The sequence below is a fragment of the Phodopus roborovskii genome, unplaced genomic scaffold (assembly GCF_943737965.1).
Source record: "Phodopus roborovskii unplaced genomic scaffold, PHOROB, whole genome shotgun sequence".
Lineage (NCBI taxonomy): Eukaryota > Metazoa > Chordata > Mammalia > Rodentia > Cricetidae > Phodopus > Phodopus roborovskii.
In genome coordinates this window covers 5160590-5179623 of record NW_026126550.1, presented here as the reverse complement: position 1 = coordinate 5179623, position 19034 = coordinate 5160590, and the positions used below count along the sequence as shown (strand labels likewise).

Genomic DNA, 19034 nt, shown 5'->3' with positions numbered 1-19034 from the left:
AGGTCTTCAGACAGAGGTGGAGAGCGTGCAAGAAGGGAGCAAGCAAGCAGGCACACAGGAGGGAATGATTGTGTGCCCAGCTACTATCTAAATCACCTTCCCCATCAGCTAACACCAAACCTGGAAACCCCCTCTTGTCCCTTTTTAAGCCAAGAGACTGTCTCTGAAGCAACACTAACAAAAACCCAGCACAGAGATCCCTGGGGAAGGAAGAGTATATCCTGCAGAGATGGAAAAGGGGGTGTAAAAAGGGGTTCCCCCAAAGAGACACCTTCTTACACAACAGGAGGGAATACAAATTAACAGATGCCAGGCATTGGTGGCACATGCTTTTAATCCCATCACTCGGCAAGCAGAGGCAGGCTGATCTCTGTCAGTTCAAGACCAGCCTGGTCTACAATAGCTAGTTCCAGGACAGCCTCCAAAGCCACAGAGAAAACCTGTCTCCAAAAAAAAAAATTAGAACAGACATAACAAAATAGGAATTGGGAAATGGGAAAACCAGTAAAGCCAGGTGACAATTCATGAAAAGCTTAATAAAACTGGTAAACTTGTAGCCAGCGAGTTCTAATTCAACTCATCTTACTGGTTAGTCTCAAACACTTACTTCCTTCACTTTTCTCATCTTTGAAGGTTTTCTGGGAACTATATTAATATAGCTGCAAAAAAAATAGAGAGGAGAGATTATAGTTAGAAAGGCAATATTCACACTAGGCCGTGGAGCCTCTGCCAAGAAGAAGCTATGTAACACAAGGAAGCAGGCAACCCCACAAGTCAAAAGTGAATCCACATCAGAACATGACAGCAGCATGTCATGGGATACCTCCAACTGTGCTAACTGGCCTTGCCCTGTGGAACTCTCTCCAGTGACGTGATTAGACGGATCTCTGTGAGTTTGAAGCCAGCCTGGTTGACAGAGTGAGTTCGAGGACAGGCTGGGCTACACAAAGCAACCCTGTCTCACAAAAATAAATAAATAAATAAATAAATAAAAATACGAGAAAAGTTTACACTCTGGTCTTTGAAACTTGTGTGGACCAGGCAAAGCTCAGCCTGTAGATATTCAGCCTAGGACTCTACCACTCACTGCCCCCATCCACAGGCCTGTCCTTCAACCTTTCTAACCCCCTCATACTCTCCATTCTTCCAAACTCATACTGCTAGCAGCTCTAAGATCCTGGTTTTTATAGTCTCTCACAAACAGTAGTCTCCCAGAGCAGGCAAAGGGCTAACATTACATTTTTCAAAACTGCAAAAATAATTCAGAAAACTTAAGGCACAAGAGCCACACAGTGCTATGTGTTGTTCAGTGTTGTACTCTCCTGAGAACATGGAAACAGACCAAGAGAGCAGGACCCAGCAAGCAGGGTTGTCACTGAGCAACCCCCTTGGTGTCTCCAGAGGGAGAGGAAGATGTAAAGTGGCCCTGGGTGCAGGCGCTTTGAAGAAGGGCATTTATTTAACCCGTTTGGTGCTCCTGTGTGATGGACACTCACCACTTGATTTCTGATGAGAGTGTGAACTCTGAGAATAGATCTCTTTTGCCCAAAGCTGCTATTCAGTTCCACTCAGAGGGAGTCCTTGTCCCCTTGGCAGAATTTGACTGTCTCTCCCACTGCCTGCCATGGCCTGTCACACCCTCTCCCCACCCCCAGGCCTTGATATATATGACAAGGCAAAACCAGGAAGGCTAGAACTTAAATAGCACTTCCACAACTGTATTCCAGCAAGCTGTTCTGTGAAAACCTTTCAAGCCACAGGCCCCTGGTCATCATTGGGGGGGGGCCTGAGGGGGGGAGCCCAGGACTGCTAGCTTCCCTTACAACTGTTTGCTAGTGACACAATTAGAATCTTATTATCTGGTGAATATTAACTGCTTAGCGGCTCAGCAGTTGCAGACGCCAAGGCCCATGCACTTTCCTGATGGCAGGGCAGAAGTGTTTCATAGTTTTATTCAGCAGACTGGAGCCCGATTTCACATGCCATTAACCTAAAAGATGAGGAAAATGAAGCCTAAATGCTTCTCTGTATTGAATCCACCCGCAAATATCGTGCATTTAATTCATAGCAATAAAGGTGTCTGGATAATGCTAACTAATCTGTACCATTGCTCCCCTCCCCGGATTCTCTGAACCCCAGGTTCTGTGTATAGCCTGTTTTACCAAAGGCAATGAGTGTGGTTCCTGATGCCAGATGCCCTGGATGAGGCTCTGGATGGGATGTGCAGCTGGGTGAGGCCCCAGGTGAGGTGTGCTGTATGCAGAGGGCTGGGTGGGGAGAGATCCAGAAGCTGCACTACTTACTCCAGTTTCTTGAAGCGCTCGCGGCCTGCAGCCACGTACTTGCCACCAGTCTGCAAGGCGTCCAGCCCGAGCACCGGGTGGCCGCGCGTGGGCGTGTAGAGCCTCCGCACACCGAAGGGCACATCCACCTGCTCGGTCAGCTGCTCCAGCAGAGCATCGAAGTTGGCCACCTGGCGCCGTGAGAACACGAACTTGCGGCCCACATAGAATTGGTCCCCGTTGCGGTACACCAAGATGGTCTTGGCCGGCGTGGTGTCCACCAGTGCATAGGGCCCGCGTGTGCCCATGGCCACTGCTCGCTCACGTCGGGATGTGCCCAGTAGTACACGGGGACACCCAGCACACCCGCCGAGAACCCACGGGCTCCCTCGGGCTGCCTCGGGCCACAGGGGGACTGGGCTGCCAGACCAGTGGGCCGTGAACCTGCTGCACACGCTGACGTCCTGCAGCGATTGTGACTGGGCCAGTGGGAGAGGGGCGACAGAGAGCCAAGCAGGACAGAGGCGGCTGGCCAGGGACATAAAGGATGAAGAGAGGAGGGTCAGAAAGCAAAGAGGTGATAATAGAAATAAATCCGGGAGCAGCAGGAAGCTCGGAGACATAATTGGCATGGAACCGAGAACACACACAAAAGCGAGGACACAGATCTGGGAGGGGTGTGACACACAGAACCAGGGCTGGGAGGGTGCAGGAAGAGCCCAGAAAGAAAAGAGGGAAAGCCTAGTGAGGTGATGCTTGCTCTAATTCCAGTACTTGGGAGACAGAGGCAGGAAGATCTCTGTAAGTTCGAGGCCAGCCTGGTCTATAGAGAGAGTTCCAGGCTAGCCAAGACTACCTAATAAAACACTGGAGGGAGTGAGGGGAACAGATGGGGGGAGGGAGAGGGAGAAGAGGGAGAGGAAAGTGGGAAAAGGGTGAGGGAAGAGGGTGAGAGGGAGAGAGAGACCCATCTACAGGCACCAGACAAGTGAAGTGACAGGGCTCAGGAAAGAGGATGCAGACAGGTGGCGCTGGGCCTGGAGCGCCCATCCTGACCTCCCAGCATGCCACTGCTGTGCACTCCAAAGCCACTTGACCACTGACACTGGGGACTGCTGGAAGCATGTCACCTCCTAACCCTCTGTTTCTTACCTTCATCCCACATCTGTGTAAGACTTCCAGGCTCAGCACCACACTATGTGAGGGACTGGCTGCCGTCGGCACTACTAGTACCCAGGACTCTAAATGTATGGCATTTCAGGATACATGGCAGATGGAGTGGGGAGAAGGGAACCTTTGGTAAAGCCATCCCTATTCAGGACCATTATCTCTTGAATAAATTATTCTAGAAACACTTCCCCCAAAGGCTTTAATGTGCCTAAACAAGCTCTCAGACCCATCAGGAATGTATCCTGTACACACAAGTGGTACAGGAAATCAGTACTTTTAACTATCACCATTTTGTAGTGTTTTTTTTTTTTTTTTTTTCAAAAAGTGCTTCTTCGGCCAATTTTTAAGCTACCAACTTGGTGGGCAACAGGAGACAAAGACCAGTTTGTGGGGTGACCACTTTATTGAACCATCAGGTGTTCAGAACACTGAAGACAGTGGGTGACTACTACTGTAGAAGAGCTGTTTAAAGATTTGCCTTGAAGCCCGCTTTCAGAGAGAACCTTAGCATGGGCTTCTCCCGGAGGGGCCGCAGCAAACAAATGGAGCTGGGGAAGCCCTTGAGCCGAAGGCGGCTTATACCCCCATCAGGGGTGATGGTAAGCCTGGCATGAGTGATGACATCCTGGAGCTCCAGGGTCAGGCTGTCCAACAAGTGATTTTGGTTAGGAGATAGCTGGAAAAAAGACAGATGCAAGGTCCTTGTAGGAGGGTTGTATATAACTCCCCCAATAAAGTCAGTCCAGCTTGGCCTTGGGGGGACTTTAAGAAAAGTTTTTCAGGAATAATTTGGCCCAACGGAAAACTGCTAATGGAGAAAGGACACCTATGTGACAATGGCATGCATGTTCAAGTGCAATGTTATGTCTTAGTAAGTAGATGAAATAAATCAAAGAGGAGGTAATCTGGTGTCTTCAGGGCTACATGGAACCGCACCACACCCATGGTGACCATTTCCCTGGTCCAACACACTCTAGCATGTATCAGGGTGTCCATCCTACAGATGGGCACGGCATGACAACAGTGTGCTGGGCACCCTTCAGGTAAGTTAAAAGTACTACAGAAACACTTGCCTGTGTGTGCATTCTTAGCACACGATGGGGTTTTGTTTTGTTTTAACAAACTTTTTGATTGTTAGGCATGCAAAAGTCACAGAGTCCATCCTCCCCTGTGAAAACACAGGTGTGGCTTTTTACAGTACATCTATTTTACTGTTAAACTGAGCAAAGACTTCTAGAAAAGTTAATTTGAAGAGCTAAAATCCTAGCTGCTTGGGAAGCAGAGACAGGAGAGTTATAAGTTCAAGGCTGGTCTCTAAAACTCATCAAAACCCTGCCTCTAAAGGTATAAAAAGAGACAAGGGTGGAGCTCAGGGGTGGAGAGATGTGTAGGGGTGGAGCACAGTAGAAAGGAGATGTTGCAGGGGTGGAACTGAGAGGTAGGGAGATGTGTAGGGGTAGAGCTCAGTGTTAAGGAGATGCCTAGCATATACAAAGGTCCCAGGTTCCTCCAGAGACAGAGGGTCAGTCCTAAAACTGCACTCCACCAACCTTGGTGACCGGAAGCAGAGGCTTCCACTTGTGAGAAGGAAGAATCCACTTGTGCCTGACCATGTCTTCCTCTTCCTGCGTGGTGAGGACACACCCATCCACTTTGCAGCTGTCTGGAGAATTGCCTGTTGGAGCAAACCAAGACTTGGGAACTGTTTCCTTAGCACAGCTCAGCTTCTAGGATACAGGTAATTTAATCAGATCAAAACCCAGAAATGGGCTGGGAAGACAGCTCTGTGGTAGAACACTTGCCTTGTGTATATGGGTCCCTAGGTTCTATTCCCAGCACCACAAAACAACAAAAATCAAGAGCAACCCAGAGTTCTTCCTAAGCAAAACATATAGCATAGGAGAAAGGAAACATGGAACTGGACTGCCTTGTGGAGTATGGGAGTGTGTGCAGTTTGTAGAGACGAGAAGCAGCCAGCCTTGTATTTGTTGAATGCAGCCACACTTTGAAAGTTGAACGTACTTAGTAAGCATCATATACTGCAGACTAAATTGATTGCTTACTGCTATGTAGCACCTCTGAAACCAAAATGGACCTGGGAACTACTAGCCTTACATTGTCACTCTATAACATGGCAATACGAAATTCTGGGGCTGGAAGGTGGCTCAAGTAGCTAAGAGTACTTCACAACTGCCTTAATCTCCAGCCCCAGGGGATCTGACCTCAATCTAGCCACCACCATAGTTACCTGCACAGTCACACTTACACATAAAAATAATAATAAATAAATGTTTCAAGTGAAGGAAAAAAATAACAGGAGAGGCTATGATCATAAACAACACTAGTGGGTGCTGAGCACTAGCCAAATATTCTGTGCCCCAGGATTGCTAAGTGGTTTCTGGGTGAAAGAATACAGCCTTGAGTCTCTCTCTTCTCTTTGGAACTACACAGAATCCTATGCAAAGGTCAGATGCCCTAGGGGAAGGGTCACATGATCTTGTGAGGAATATTCCAAGATGAAGATCCAGAACCCTAGCAGAAACTCCTTACTGCCTGAATGCCCCGTTAGTGTTCACCTCTTGGGAAAGTAGCCTTGCATGCGGGCCATGTGTGAATGCAGGAAGAACACCAGAGAAGCCATAACTGTCCCTGACATTTGCATAATACTATCTTGTGCATCTTTGATCCAACTGAATTTAACTTACATTATTGATACCAGGGATATGTTGTCATCCTCCCCCACCCCCACCCAAGATCCCAAGGGTCCAGCAGTTTATTTTCATGACCTATTTAGAGCACTGGCTAACAGGATTTATTGTCTGTTGCCTTTGACTAAACTCTCTCATGAAAACAAATAGGTTACCCTACACCAGTCATGAAGAGAAGAATGGACTAAAAATGTTATTAACATTCAAGCACACACAAAAGAGCTGGCTTGTCACCTGCTCCTCAGGATATGCTTGTCTCAATGATCAGTGAGAACAGCAGTATAATCTCCAATGAGGTCTTCTTCCCACATGACACCAACCTCTGGCCCCTATGAAGCTGCATACATGAACACACAGACACACAAACACACACACACAAATACACACATACACCAATAAATAGCAGTCTACCAAAAGGGAGCCAAACATACAAAAGTTTTTTTAAATCACTTTATACCCACTAAGGAACCTGACCCTCGTATTATTGAGCATTCATATAATCAATATTAAAATCATGATTTGAAAGTTATTCAAAAACTCCAACCATCCAAAGTGTGAGTATAAACTGCCACCTTCTGTTATCAAGACAGCTAAGCAATCACGAGACACCCAATCTAATACTTTAATCACCTAATAGACACTTCTGTAGCCTCTTCAATTCTCTTAATATAGTGGGTAACACATATATTTCATAAGAAAGCAAGTACAGACTTGCCCAGCTGCTGTCCCAATTCTTTTTACTACTGGGTCCCCTCTCTGCTTTTCTCGTGAGCTCTTTGCACCTTCCAAGGGGAAAACGCCTCATGGTGGCCTGGAATCTCATGTGGCTCACGGGCTTGTCTCTTTAAGTTACTGGCTCCCAGCCTGAAGAGTAGAGACAAGCTCTGTCCTAGAGCTGCAATCTTCTTCTTTTCATGGCTTTCAACAAGATGACTTTCAGAGACAACCAGCCAAATAGGGCTTCTCAGGGGACAGTGCATGACAGAATTAGAGTGACCATCCTCAAAGCTGCATGGCTGAGTGGGAGGACCAAAACCTCAACCAACTCCCACAGCACCTGTTACTGAGCAGTGGACCCGATGGCCACATGGCCTGACCTGAGACTTACCTATAAAGTACTTCGTATCGATTTCAATTTGAGTGATGACTCCAGGATGTGCCAATCGGAACACTGCCCACTCACAACCTGGGACCTGGAGAAGGCCATTCTCATTGCTCTGGAATTCAAAATCAACATTAGGAGCCAACTTGGAGTCAAGAAAGCCAACCTAACCACCATCAGGAGTTGTCATCTCACACTATGCTTACAAACCAAGTGTGGTCTGTAATCTCAGCACTCTGGAGAGAGAAGCCAGAGGTTCAGGAGTTCAAGGAGAGCCTGGCTACCTGAGACCCAGTCAACACACACACACACACACACACACACACACACACACACACACACACACGATACAATTTCCACATTAGTAATAAGTTCATGAAGAGTGCTATAGACACAATGATGCTAATCTACTTCAGCCCGTAGATCCTCTAAACTGTTTGACCTTCCAAAGCAAGTACTTTCCTAGTTATGTGTTCTGCTGGTTGACTGGTCTCCAACCCTTGCTTCTCCAGAAGTCAGAAGCCTATTTATATTTGGAAGAACTGGATGGCAGGAAGTCAGACCCCAGAGAAAGGGGCAGCTGTAAGTTTCCAATAGATTTGCAAAACAAATGGGGTTTTGTTTTGGTTTGGTTGAGGTTTAATTAAAGTGTTGAATAGGCTATAACATCCTCTGTGGGTCATGGGTCTACTGTAGGGAACATGGACCTTAAATATTATTAAACCAGTGTTTCCTCCAGGCTTTCCAATAAATCCACACATCTCTTTTGCATTATCGTGTACAGACACTTGCTACCAGGCCTGAGTTCAATCCCCCAGGTCCACATGGTGGAGGAAGGCAATGTTAAGAATTATTAAATCAATTATTAATTAAAAAGAGAAAATGAACTTTATATTCTCTTCTTTCTTTAGTAAGTAAGTAGAATATTCAAAATTAATTTGACTAGAGCATCCAATAAGATGTGTTTAGTCTTCTGGTAAAATTTAGTGTAATACTGCACCAGGGAGAGTAGTAGTGGAAATGTAGTAGGAAATTTGAAAAAAAAAAAAAAAGTGTAGAAAATAATAACAAAAACTTAGACCATGGATTACAGGGGTTTGTTGGTTTTAGTTTGTTTTGCTTGGGGGTGTTCTGTCTGCTTGTGTTTTGAAACACATGGTCTTATGTAGGCCAGGATAGCCTAGAACTCCCTATGGCTTCCCTGGTTCTATTGTGATTGCTATAATAGTTTCATCAGTGCAGGGGAAGAAGACAGGGTTTTGTGGACTGACAATCCCAAGTTACCATCCATCATCTCAGGAAGTCAAGGCAGGAAATCAGCTAGTCACATCACATCCATCCACAGTCCAGAGCAGAGAGAAGCAAATACAGCCATGTTGCCTACTTGTTTAGTGTTCTATCTAGCCTTCTCTACCCCGTAGGACCCAGAGACCTAAACTAGGGAGTGGTGTTACCTACATGATCTGACTCTTCCTGTATCAATTAACAATCAAGACAACCCCCAACTGATTCTAGGTTGTATCAAGTTGACAGTTAAAACCAATGCCAAAAGAAACCAACGGTGGCTTTGAACTCCTGATCCGCCTGCCTCTACCTCCACTGTGCTGGGATTACAGGCATTCAAATCACACCCAGCTCAAGAGAATCCCTAATTAAGCACACTTTTCCTTGATGTAATGTGAAAGAAGTATTTTCAAACACTTTCTAGAAAAAAAGAAACTTGAAACTACAGTTGTTGCTCGTCTTACTTCTAACACGGGGGGTCTGTCCAGCCTCCTTGCAGTTTCCCAGCCATCTGCCATGGACTTAGGCTTGCCAACACCTACAAGGAAGAGTTGGTGTTAATAAGGTGACCTTTGGTTTCACTTGAATGTGGGGATGAATTTGCTGCCCTTAAGTTACACATCCCATAACTCCAAGTATCACTACATAAGTAATTTCAATAGAGTTGATATTCCAGTGAATTCATAGCCATGAGATTGACTATTTTTTTTTTCCTTTTAGCAGCTACTTAGGCCAAAATTAAGAAGGGTCATGACTCTTGTTGATCCACTCCATATCACAGAGGCTTCAAGTTGGCCCCATTCTCCTAGAGAGTCCCCACCCCCACCCTGGGCTTCATTTTGGCCATGCCTGGCTTGCAATGCCGCTGCACATACTTCAGTATGAAGACTGGCTTCTGGGATGCCCTCTCACCTATCATATTATTTGGATGTCCAAAGTGTGCATTACTAAATCCTACACAGACTCCCCCAAAAGCAATGGCCACCAGGTCTACAGGTTCCTTGGAGTCTGATGAAGTCCAGTCCCTCTGTCCTGTTCCGTACACTCGGAGGCGTGCGATACCACCATCTGAGAAGGGAAGGTGTCTATGTTAGCTGGGAGAAGATGAATTCTAGAGTACCATGTTCCCTGGGCTTGCTAGCCCTTGCCCACCTCCTTTCCCACTTGTCTTACAACACAGTAAGCCTACTGCCCAGGCCCCTGCAGTGGACACTGCCCTGACAGTCTCCAACATTACTTGTCATTCTTGGCCCTCGAGTGCCACGGCTCCAAAAATGCCCTCATTTGCCTCACACTCTTCTCCTGCCCATCCACTAGGTCTCCATCTGACTCACCGGGCAAATGTTATCATGTCTCCCCTTTCCTTCACGCCGTTGCTCTAATCATAGCCTAAAGTTAAATTTGTTGTTTTGCTTTCATGTTTTAGGTCTCTACTAATATTGATGCCACAGACTCAGAGTATAAAATTCCTGGAGGAGCCTGGTGGTGGTGGGGCAGAGGCAGGTGGATCTCCGTGAGTTTGAGACCAGCCTGGTCTACAGAGAGAGTTCCAGGACAGCCAGGGCTATACAAAGAAACCCTGCCTCAAAAAAAAAAAAAAAAAAAAAAAAATCCCTGGAGGGCAGACCAGTTACGGAGTATGTCACATCCATGCAGTTCCCAGCATGTGGCAGATTGCCAGCTTCCTTGGGAAGCAAAAATAAAAATCAACTGGAAAATTATCATCACGTTTTTGGGGGCAGGTTCATCAGTGAAGAGTGTTCGATGTTCTAGCAGAGGACAGTTCGGTACCCAGCATTCACACTGAGTGACTCACACCCAACTACCTGTACTCCAGCTCCAGAGAATCCAACACCCTCTTCTGGCCTCCATGAACACTTGCAAACATGTATGCAAGCACACACACAAATATACACAAGGAAAACTTTTTTGGCATCAGAAGCAAGCACCAAAGACTCAAGCACTGATTTGCACTTTCAAAGACTGTGTCCCTGGGGATCCTGCATAAGACCAAACTAGACTCACTTAATATAGGTGACAATGGTGTGGCTGGAACAATATATGAGGCCACTGGCAATGGATCCAATATCTAACACTAATGCACAAACTGACTTAGTAGAGCCATTCTATACGGAGAGACACCTTACCCAGTCTAGACACAGGAGTGTGGAGAGGGAGGTGGAGAGGTGCCTTGGTCCTTCCTCAACAAGATGGGACAGACTTAGTAGACTTCCTAGGGGAGGCCTTGCCCTCTGAGGAGCAGATTGGGGGAAGGAATGGAGGGAGTGGGATGAGAGGAGGGAGGGGGAACTGGGATTGGAATGTTAAAAAAGTTAATTAATAAAAAAATGTTTTTTTTTTTTTTAAAAAGTATCTCAGGTAGAATTGCCACAAAACAGTAGCAAGTCAGCAAAGAGGCAGAAGAAATCTCACAGGCAGTGTCTACCCCTCACTTCAACCAGGGCAGAAGACAATGGCCAACTAAAAAAAGTATTCAGGTAGCCTCTGGATCCAACCCATGAAGGCAGGACTCTCCCTGCAAAATGTCTGAGATATTCCTTAGCTCTTAAACCTCATCTAAGTTGGATTCAACACATGAAGTTGCTGTTTTGACATGCCAAAAATAGAGATTTCCTGGAGCTGACAAAATAACTCAGCAGGTAAAGGTCACTGCTGCCAAGCATAAGGGGGGACCTGAGTTCAATCGCTAGAACCCAGGTAATGGAGAAACCAGGCTGGCCTCAGACTCACAAAGATCCACCTGTCTCTGCCTCTCCAGTGCTGGGATTAAAAGCATGTGCTACCACCTCCTGGCTAAACTGATACATTTTCATTAACTACCCATTGATGAACAGAGTATCAGTTTCTTGATGCACAAAGTAAATCACAATCCTATACCAAGCTCAAATTACCTGGAAAAGATGGCTCATTTTGTACTTCTTGAACATGATGATGTAAAATGAAAAGTCTCCACACCTGTCAAAGGCCCTGTCTTACATACCTGGAAAGATGTTGAGTCTTATGTGAGTCCATCTCTGCTGGGAATTGACAAAAAAATAGTTGTGGCTGGAGTCAGGTTCCCCTGGCTTGAGCTCTGACATGGGAACCAGGTAATCCCAGGAGTCCGATTTTAGCTAATAATAAATATAGGAACATCAGCAATGGTTCTTGAGAACAATACACTCTTATCCTACGCAAGATTACGGGGGGGGGGGTAGTGGGGGGGGGGGAAATTATTATAGTTGCTGAATGACACACTTTAATAATAAACATAATAAACGCTGGGTTGTGGATCTTCCTCCCCCCACCACCCTCCCTCCCACACACACAAACACATAACAATTAGGTAATTTGTAAATGGACGAGATATCAAATGCCTTCTTCTTGATTCTTAGAAGAAACAGAGTGGTGATGTGGGCATTCAAATAAAACCCAGGCTCTGAGGCTGAGGGAATGGTGGGCTGAGTCCTTCTCAGAAAGCTGGCCCATTCGATGCTCCCCGACTATCACAGATCAACACATTTGCAATAGCACAAATTAATTACTAGACAAACTTAACATAATGAGAAGGTGCCAACCACAAGCCCCATTTGTTTATCTTACTAAATTCAGCAAAACTCACTTCGTCAAATCACTACAGAGGTAAATGTGGAGGGTTTCCTGGTGGGGCGGCAGCAGCAGTGCGCAGCCGCAGGCAGTACCCAGTGCGCAGCTGCAAGCAGTACCCACTGACCCTTCAAGGCCGTGGACAGCCAGGCCATTCTCCCACACAGAGGGAATGAACCACTGAGGAAAACTGCACTGCCATGCTGTATAGGTACAAGAGGCACAGGATGCCAGGTGGCACATCCCAGGCAATTGTCTCATACAGCCAGACCTGCAACCGTCTCTTTACGCAGAACCAGCATCTTACCTCACTAATGATTCCAAACTCCTCAGGCGTTGCTGCAGCTCCTATCTTGACTCCTCTTGGTGGGATGTCTGGCACTTTTTCTGAAATCAAAACAACCAGACAGGATCAAGATGGAGCAACAAAGAGAACAAACTCTCTTCTGCCTAACGTCCAGAAAGGCACCCTTGCTGTAGTCACAGAATCACTGGTTAGTCTAGCATGCCAACTGGAGTTGCTCATTGTGCAATTTGCTAACTTATTTCAGAGGACAGTAGAATGATACATTGTTACCACATTTGCTCAGCATTTCAAGTTAGGCCAAATTCCATAGATCAATCACTTTTTTGAGTTCAGAATGCACACAGCACTTACTTTTTCAGCATTAGTGTATCCAGTGACACAGTATATCCTCCCTAAAAATGTGTGCACTCATGTGACTATGTATCAACTAATTCAGTTGCCAATGACAGATTGTGCAAATAAATTATGAAACCCACATAATCCACAGCATCCATTGTTCCCAGAGGAAGAATGGGGGCCTTGCCTAAGAAACCCAGAGCTGCTTCACCATGCAGACCCTTATGTAGCTGGAAGTATGCTTGGAGCTACTAGTCTGCAGTCATCTTGACTCTGATACCACAGCCCACTGCTCCCACCCTCCCACTTTCCCCAGAAACCAGCTCAGCAAACACCCCCACACAGAGAGAGAGAATACAAGGATACACCTCTGCAGACCTGAACTCTGGAGGGTTGATGGGCCAGCAAACACAAAGAACATCAAAACCTCAGGGAGCCCATCATAACCCTAGTTCTTAGGCTCTGTGGCAACCCAACAACCTCAGAGCATTGACACATCAGCTTCTTATGGAACGATTAGCATCAAGTTGAGTCAGAGGAGCCTCCCATGCCACATTCCTCCCTGGGCACAGTGGCTCCTATGTACCTTCATTCAAGTTTGCTGCTTGAATCGACATGCGGGGAGCATAGCTCCCTGAGAAGTAAGAAATGTCCACGTCGACACCACGGATAATGCCCTGTATCCCCAGCTGGATGACACACCAGTCATGACCTGTACAACAGAACCATAAGAACACCAGTGATGTCCATGGATGAGTACAAGAGCATCCCATGAGGTCCCATGGGGAGTGAAGGTAGCACATGTGTGGTCCCATGGAGAATGAGAACATCCATGAGGTCCCATGGGAGATGAGGAGAGCACCCTTGAGGTCCCACAGGAGAATGACAGCAGCTATGAGGCCCCATCTTCTACCACAGAAGCACATGTTCAGAGTGGGTCTTATAATGTGACCACCAAAGACCACAATGACCTTCAGGATCCTCAATCAATTCTAACCAGAAAATGCACAGGCCTTGGATTCAGAGACAATTTCCAAGCCCACTGTTGTGCTGTGCAGACAGGGTCTCCATGAGGCTTGTTTCTTTAAGTCAAAGAAGACATTAGCTTCTGCAAGCTTCAATATGGCCAGTGTAGAGTAGAACCCCCCAGCCTGGCTCTTCTGCAAACTTACTCCCTATTTCAGAGCTCCCTACACCTCCACCCATGCCCCCAGTATTCCTATATGTACCTACCAAGTCTTCAAGACACAGTCCCACCACCACCACCACTCCAGATTCTCACGTAGTCCAAGCTTAAACTAGCTAGACATACAAGAACTAATTACCTTGAGCTCCTGATCACCTGGCCTCCACCTACAGGGCTAGGGTAATAGGAATGCACCACTATACCTGGTTTAAGTGGTGCTAAGGATCAAACTCAGGCTTCCTGAATGCTAGATATGGTGATTTGAACAGGAAGTATCTCCCATAGGCTCAGGCATTAGGACACTTGGATCCCAACTGGCAGTGATATTTGGAGAGACCTAGGAGGCCGGACTTTGCTAGGGGAATAGGTCACTAGAGAAGGGCTTTGAGAATCTGAAGCTATTTCCATTTCATACTCTCTGCTGTGGCATGCTGTTAAAGATGTGACCTCTCAGCTTTCTGCTCCTGCCACTCAGTGCCTCCTGATGTCATGCCTCCCCACTACCACAGACTCTAACCCTCTGAAACTGTAAGTCCAAATAAACTCTTTTGTCTACGAGTTGCCATCTTCATATTATTTTATAACAGCAATTAAAAAAAAAAAACAAGTAATACCCTAGCCAAGCAGTCTATCCATGAAGCCTCATCCCCAGCCCCAAGCAGCCACCCTCTCTAAACTTCTTCACAGTGTGGGAAGAGCAGTCACCCCCTCTTTACCTGGAATCCGTTTCCTCCTGGTCTCCCAACCATCCATCCATTTCCCAAACTCGGTGTATTCATGTTCCTTAAAGCTTGGACTGTGGCTCTAAGAAGAGGGACAGGAGATGATTAACATTCATGAAGAGCTGGGGTTGCCAGCCTCTCAGGCTATGTTGCAGAGAGACAAGGACTCACTGGGAATGCCTGCCCACCTTCATGCTTGACTCTACCACCCAGACCAAGAGGTGCCTCCATATTTTTCACCATCTGAGAATAGAACTTGTCTGTGAGCCTCAGCCTACAGAATGAACCCCCAACAGCAACAGAGGAGACCACACGTGGGCTCCATGAATGTGTCTAGGTGGTCGCTGCACAAAACAGAACTCAATCACACTTCCAAAGCAGGTCTCCAGGTCAGGTCATAGGAGAACTGGCTGGAAGCTTGGGGTCAGGATAGACACTGGTGGTCTTGTGGTATAGGTTCTGTACCACTTCTTGTCAGAAGGCAAGGACTCCTGGTGGCAATGATGCCAGCTCAGGTTCTTAAAATGAACCACTGAGAAATCTGCTGCATCCCTGAGAACCAGGATGATGGCAGGGCCTCAGTGGAGTATGGTGACATTGAAATAATTCATGAGCAACCCTAGGACAACCTCTCTCAGAACATTCCATAACTCCCAGCCTAGGGTCTGTAGAGCAGGCTCACCCCATACCTCCGTTTCCTTCACTGGGGAAAGGCAGAGGATATTAATGCTTTTCCCCAACAAAGACCATCCTGGGTGTCAGGACCTTATATGGAAGTCCATTCCGTCCAGCCCCTGAGTTCAGAGAGCTCAGCTCACTCCCATTGTCTCTAAAACATTAGTTTAATGGCTACAGGATGCCCCAGGCCTCTGTGGTGAATGGCTCCTATCTAAATAACAATAGACTTGGGCCCAGCCGGGTTTACTCTCACCCTGAATGCTAGGTGATCCATGCAGCTATGAAATGCCATTGTCCCCACCTTTGGTTGAATACTTAAGATGGTGTATGAATAAACGGGGATGCATTCAGTATGGACTGAATCTGCCCTCCTGAAGGCTATCCTATGTCTCTGACTCTTCATTCTCTTAGCTAGCCTTTCCCTCATCCACACACCCCCAACTCAGGAGCAGACCCAGGGCTAATCGACTGGTCCCAACTGCAGCCTCACAAATACCAGTCTGTGACACCTGGGCTCTGGGACATGCCAGGCTGCATAAGATGTGCCCACATTTGCTTAGAGATGTATACATGCTGGCAACATTTTTACTTTACTACAGATTGGGGGTCTTTGATCTAATCATCTAAAACATCCCAAAGTCCTCACACTCCAGGGTGATAGGAGGAAAATATACTATGTAGAAAGAGTGACAATTGCACATTTGAAAAAAGACCCTAGTCTGGTCACAGGGTTCCCTCACAGCCCAGAGCCTGCTCTCCAATGAAGGACACATAGTTAAATGTGACCCACCGAAATGCACATAGATGAAGAGGAGGGGCTGGGACTGCAAGACCATGGGAGGGAGCTCAGGCAGTGAAACAAGTCTAGATCCAGAATGTCAGATACTTAAGACATTACAAAGTGCAAAGCATGTCATAGATACAATTGCTTTAAAGTGTAAGATACACCAGACTTTTCTGCTATGGACTGAATCCCCATGTTCCCAGATCCCCATGTTGAAATCTCCAACCATGGTGTGAGGATATGGGGGCTTGGGAATGATTTGGTCACAAGAGTAGAACATGTTATAGTTTGAATGTTAAATACTCCCAAAGGCCTGGGTATTAAACAAAAGCCTAAACGTCAGCTTTGGTGATCTCCAGGATCAGTGAGAGATCCCTGTCTCAAAAGATAAGTGGGGAGTGATTAAAGAGACACAGATGTCTGTCTGTAGTCTTCACACACATAAATGAGACTAGCTGGCCAACAAGACCCAAGGACCCTCCTGTCTCCACTTTCCCAGTCCTGGGATTATAGGGCACTCACCTCTGTGCCTGATTTCTTTGTACATTCTGAGGATCCAAACTCAGGTCCCTTATGCTTATACAGCAAGCACCTTATCCACTGGGGCAGCTCCCAAGCTCTACCTGTCCAGCATGTGTGTGGAGTCAGCAAATAGCTTTCAAGAGTTAGTTCTCTGTTTCTACTGTGGGTTACAGGGATTAAACTCAGGTCCTCAGGCCTGTGAAATAAGTACTAAGAATGCCCTACCTATTGTAATTAGGCAGATACTCCCCAAAACTCAAGGTGCATCATGCATTTTCTTCCAGCCCCAGGAAATAGGATCCATACTAGTTGTGTGTCATACTCAGTGACCTCAGTTTTCTCCCTTGGCAACCCCTGATCCTCGATCCCTCTCCTGGCTCCACCTGACCTGGCTCTGGATATTCCCTGGGAGCTGGTGCTGAATTGGGTACCTTTCCGGTAGTTTGATCCTTCCTGCCTAGTACACAACACATGGATGGCTTCCATCCCAGAAATGTATGCACAAGTGCAGAGTTTTAGCTAAGTAGATCATTCACCATACAGGATGCCCGTACCTTTATGAGGTTTTCTGCAGGAGCGAAAAAGTCATCCGTTGCAAACAAAACCTGGACAAAGAGAAGACAGGAATCAACCTCCCACCCAGCTATATCGCCCTTGGACATCTACCCAAAGGATACTCAATCATACCAAGAGGACACTTGCTCAACTATGTTCATAGAAGCTTTATCCATAATAGCCAGAACCTGATGTCCTCAACTGAGGATAAAGAAAATATGGTATATTTACAAAATGGAGTACTATTAAAAAAAAAATGGAGTACTACTCAGCTGCTAAAAACAAGGACACCAGGAACAAATGGATGGAACTAGAAAAAAAATCATCCTGAGTGAGATAACCCAGATGGAGAAAGACAACCAAGGTATGTACTCACTCATGAGTAGATATTAGATGTAAAATAAAGGATAACTATGCTACAATTTACAGACCAGAGAGACCAGGTAACAAGAAGGGTTCTTGTGGGGGACACCTAGATTTCCCTGGAAAGAGGAAATAGCGATTTTGTGAGTGAACTGATGGTGGGTGAGGATGGAAACATGAAACATGAGTGATCAGGTTGGGGGCAGCATACCTTTCCTCCCACGCACTCAGAGGCCATGTCAATCAGCTGGGTGAAGTCCAGAAATCTGGTCAGTTTTCCCTCCTTTGGAGTATCAGTCATGCTTCCGAGAGGTGAGAAAGGCAGATCCTGTCAGAAAGTAAGGAGGCCTCTGAAACCATGCCTGGAGGCCCTCAGAGGTGAAGCAGTGAAGGAATGGACTGTTTGTCACCTTGGTGAGACCAAAACAAGGAGTGAAAGACAAGAATGAGTCTCCACTTAACACACAGATCACAATCACAGCCACACAAGCGCAGGTTGTGTTTTAAGTGTTGTCATAGTTGCTGTTCTATTGCTGTGAAGAGACACTGACCGATGCATTGCTGGAAAAAAAATTTTTTTAATTGGAGCTGGCTTACAGTTTCAGAGGTTTAGTGCATTATCATGATGTAGAGATGGTAGCATGTGGACAGACGCGGTGCTGGAGAAGTAGCTGGGAGGTCTACATCTCTTTCCACAGACAGCAGGAAGAAAAAGACACTGGGCCTGGCTTTCTGCTTCTGTCCGCCTGAAGCCACTCCCAAAAGGATGTGGCCACCATTACAGATTCACCAGCTAGATACCACTACAGGCATGGGCTTTTGAAACCTCAAAGTCCACCTCCAGTGACACACTTCCTCCAACAAGGCCACACCTCCTAATCCTTCTCAAACTGCGCCACTCCCCAGAGAGTAAGTGTTCAACTCTATGAGCCCAGGGGCCATTCTTATTCAAACCACCACACTTACCTAAAAGGAAGACATTAATTCTAAAAAGAACAACTTGCTTTTAATTGTATTTGAGTGCATTCTAATAATACTCCTAGGGTAAGCAACCAGGCAGCAGGTGTAGCATGAGGCACGTCTACTGTGTGAGCCCTCCACAGTCAGGCAGAGGCCAGCATAGTCAGACACCAGGCCACAGGCTTGATGTGGGACTCCTGTCACCAGGCAAGCAAGGGGCCTAACTCATCTCTTATTTTGAGGTTGAGTAAGAAAAGGAATGAAGAAATAGGGAAATGGAGAGAGGACCCAGAGGGACCCAAGACCTCCCTAACCCTAAACTGAGTGATCCCATTTCTCCTCATGAGAATAGAGAACACCATATAAAAATTAACAAGTTAGTGACTTTGTGCCATGCTGGCCACATTAGAACACCTGACAGAAACGCCTTAAGGTTTGACTCCAGGCTTTACTCAGGCCAAGGCACAGA

General features: G+C 46.4%; 2 protein-coding genes across 3 annotated transcripts in view; both read right to left on the bottom strand.

The window, feature by feature from the left end:
* The window catches only part of Dcdc2c (doublecortin domain containing 2C), a 42858-nt gene extending 40268 nt beyond the window's left edge, over window positions 1-2590 (bottom strand). The window contains exons 1-2 of the mRNA XM_051201216.1: window positions 2304-2590; window positions 608-659 (exon numbers count right to left, since the gene is read on the bottom strand). Of these exons, the coding sequence (XP_051057173.1) occupies window positions 608-659; window positions 2304-2590 (339 nt within the window). The remainder of the gene's footprint in view (window positions 1-607; window positions 660-2303) is intronic.
* Window positions 2591-3898: 1308 nt separating this feature from the next.
* Window positions 3899-17940, bottom strand: Allc (allantoicase). 2 transcript variants are annotated; one of them, XM_051201208.1, is made up of 11 exons: window positions 17817-17940; window positions 17242-17292; window positions 14698-14785; window positions 13382-13507; window positions 12460-12539; window positions 11548-11680; window positions 9459-9614; window positions 9011-9084; window positions 7269-7377; window positions 5003-5127; window positions 3899-4128 (listed from the first exon to the last, which is right to left on the bottom strand). In XM_051201208.1, the coding sequence occupies exons 1-11, from the start codon at window positions 17904-17906 to the stop codon at window positions 3919-3921; spliced, it is 1242 nt and encodes a 413-aa protein (XP_051057165.1). In that variant the 5' UTR covers window positions 17907-17940; the 3' UTR covers window positions 3899-3918. The 2 variants fall into 2 exon arrangements, with proteins under 2 accessions (XP_051057165.1, XP_051057166.1); XM_051201209.1 differs by lacking the exon at window positions 17242-17292.
* Window positions 17941-19034: the final 1094 nt, after the last annotated feature.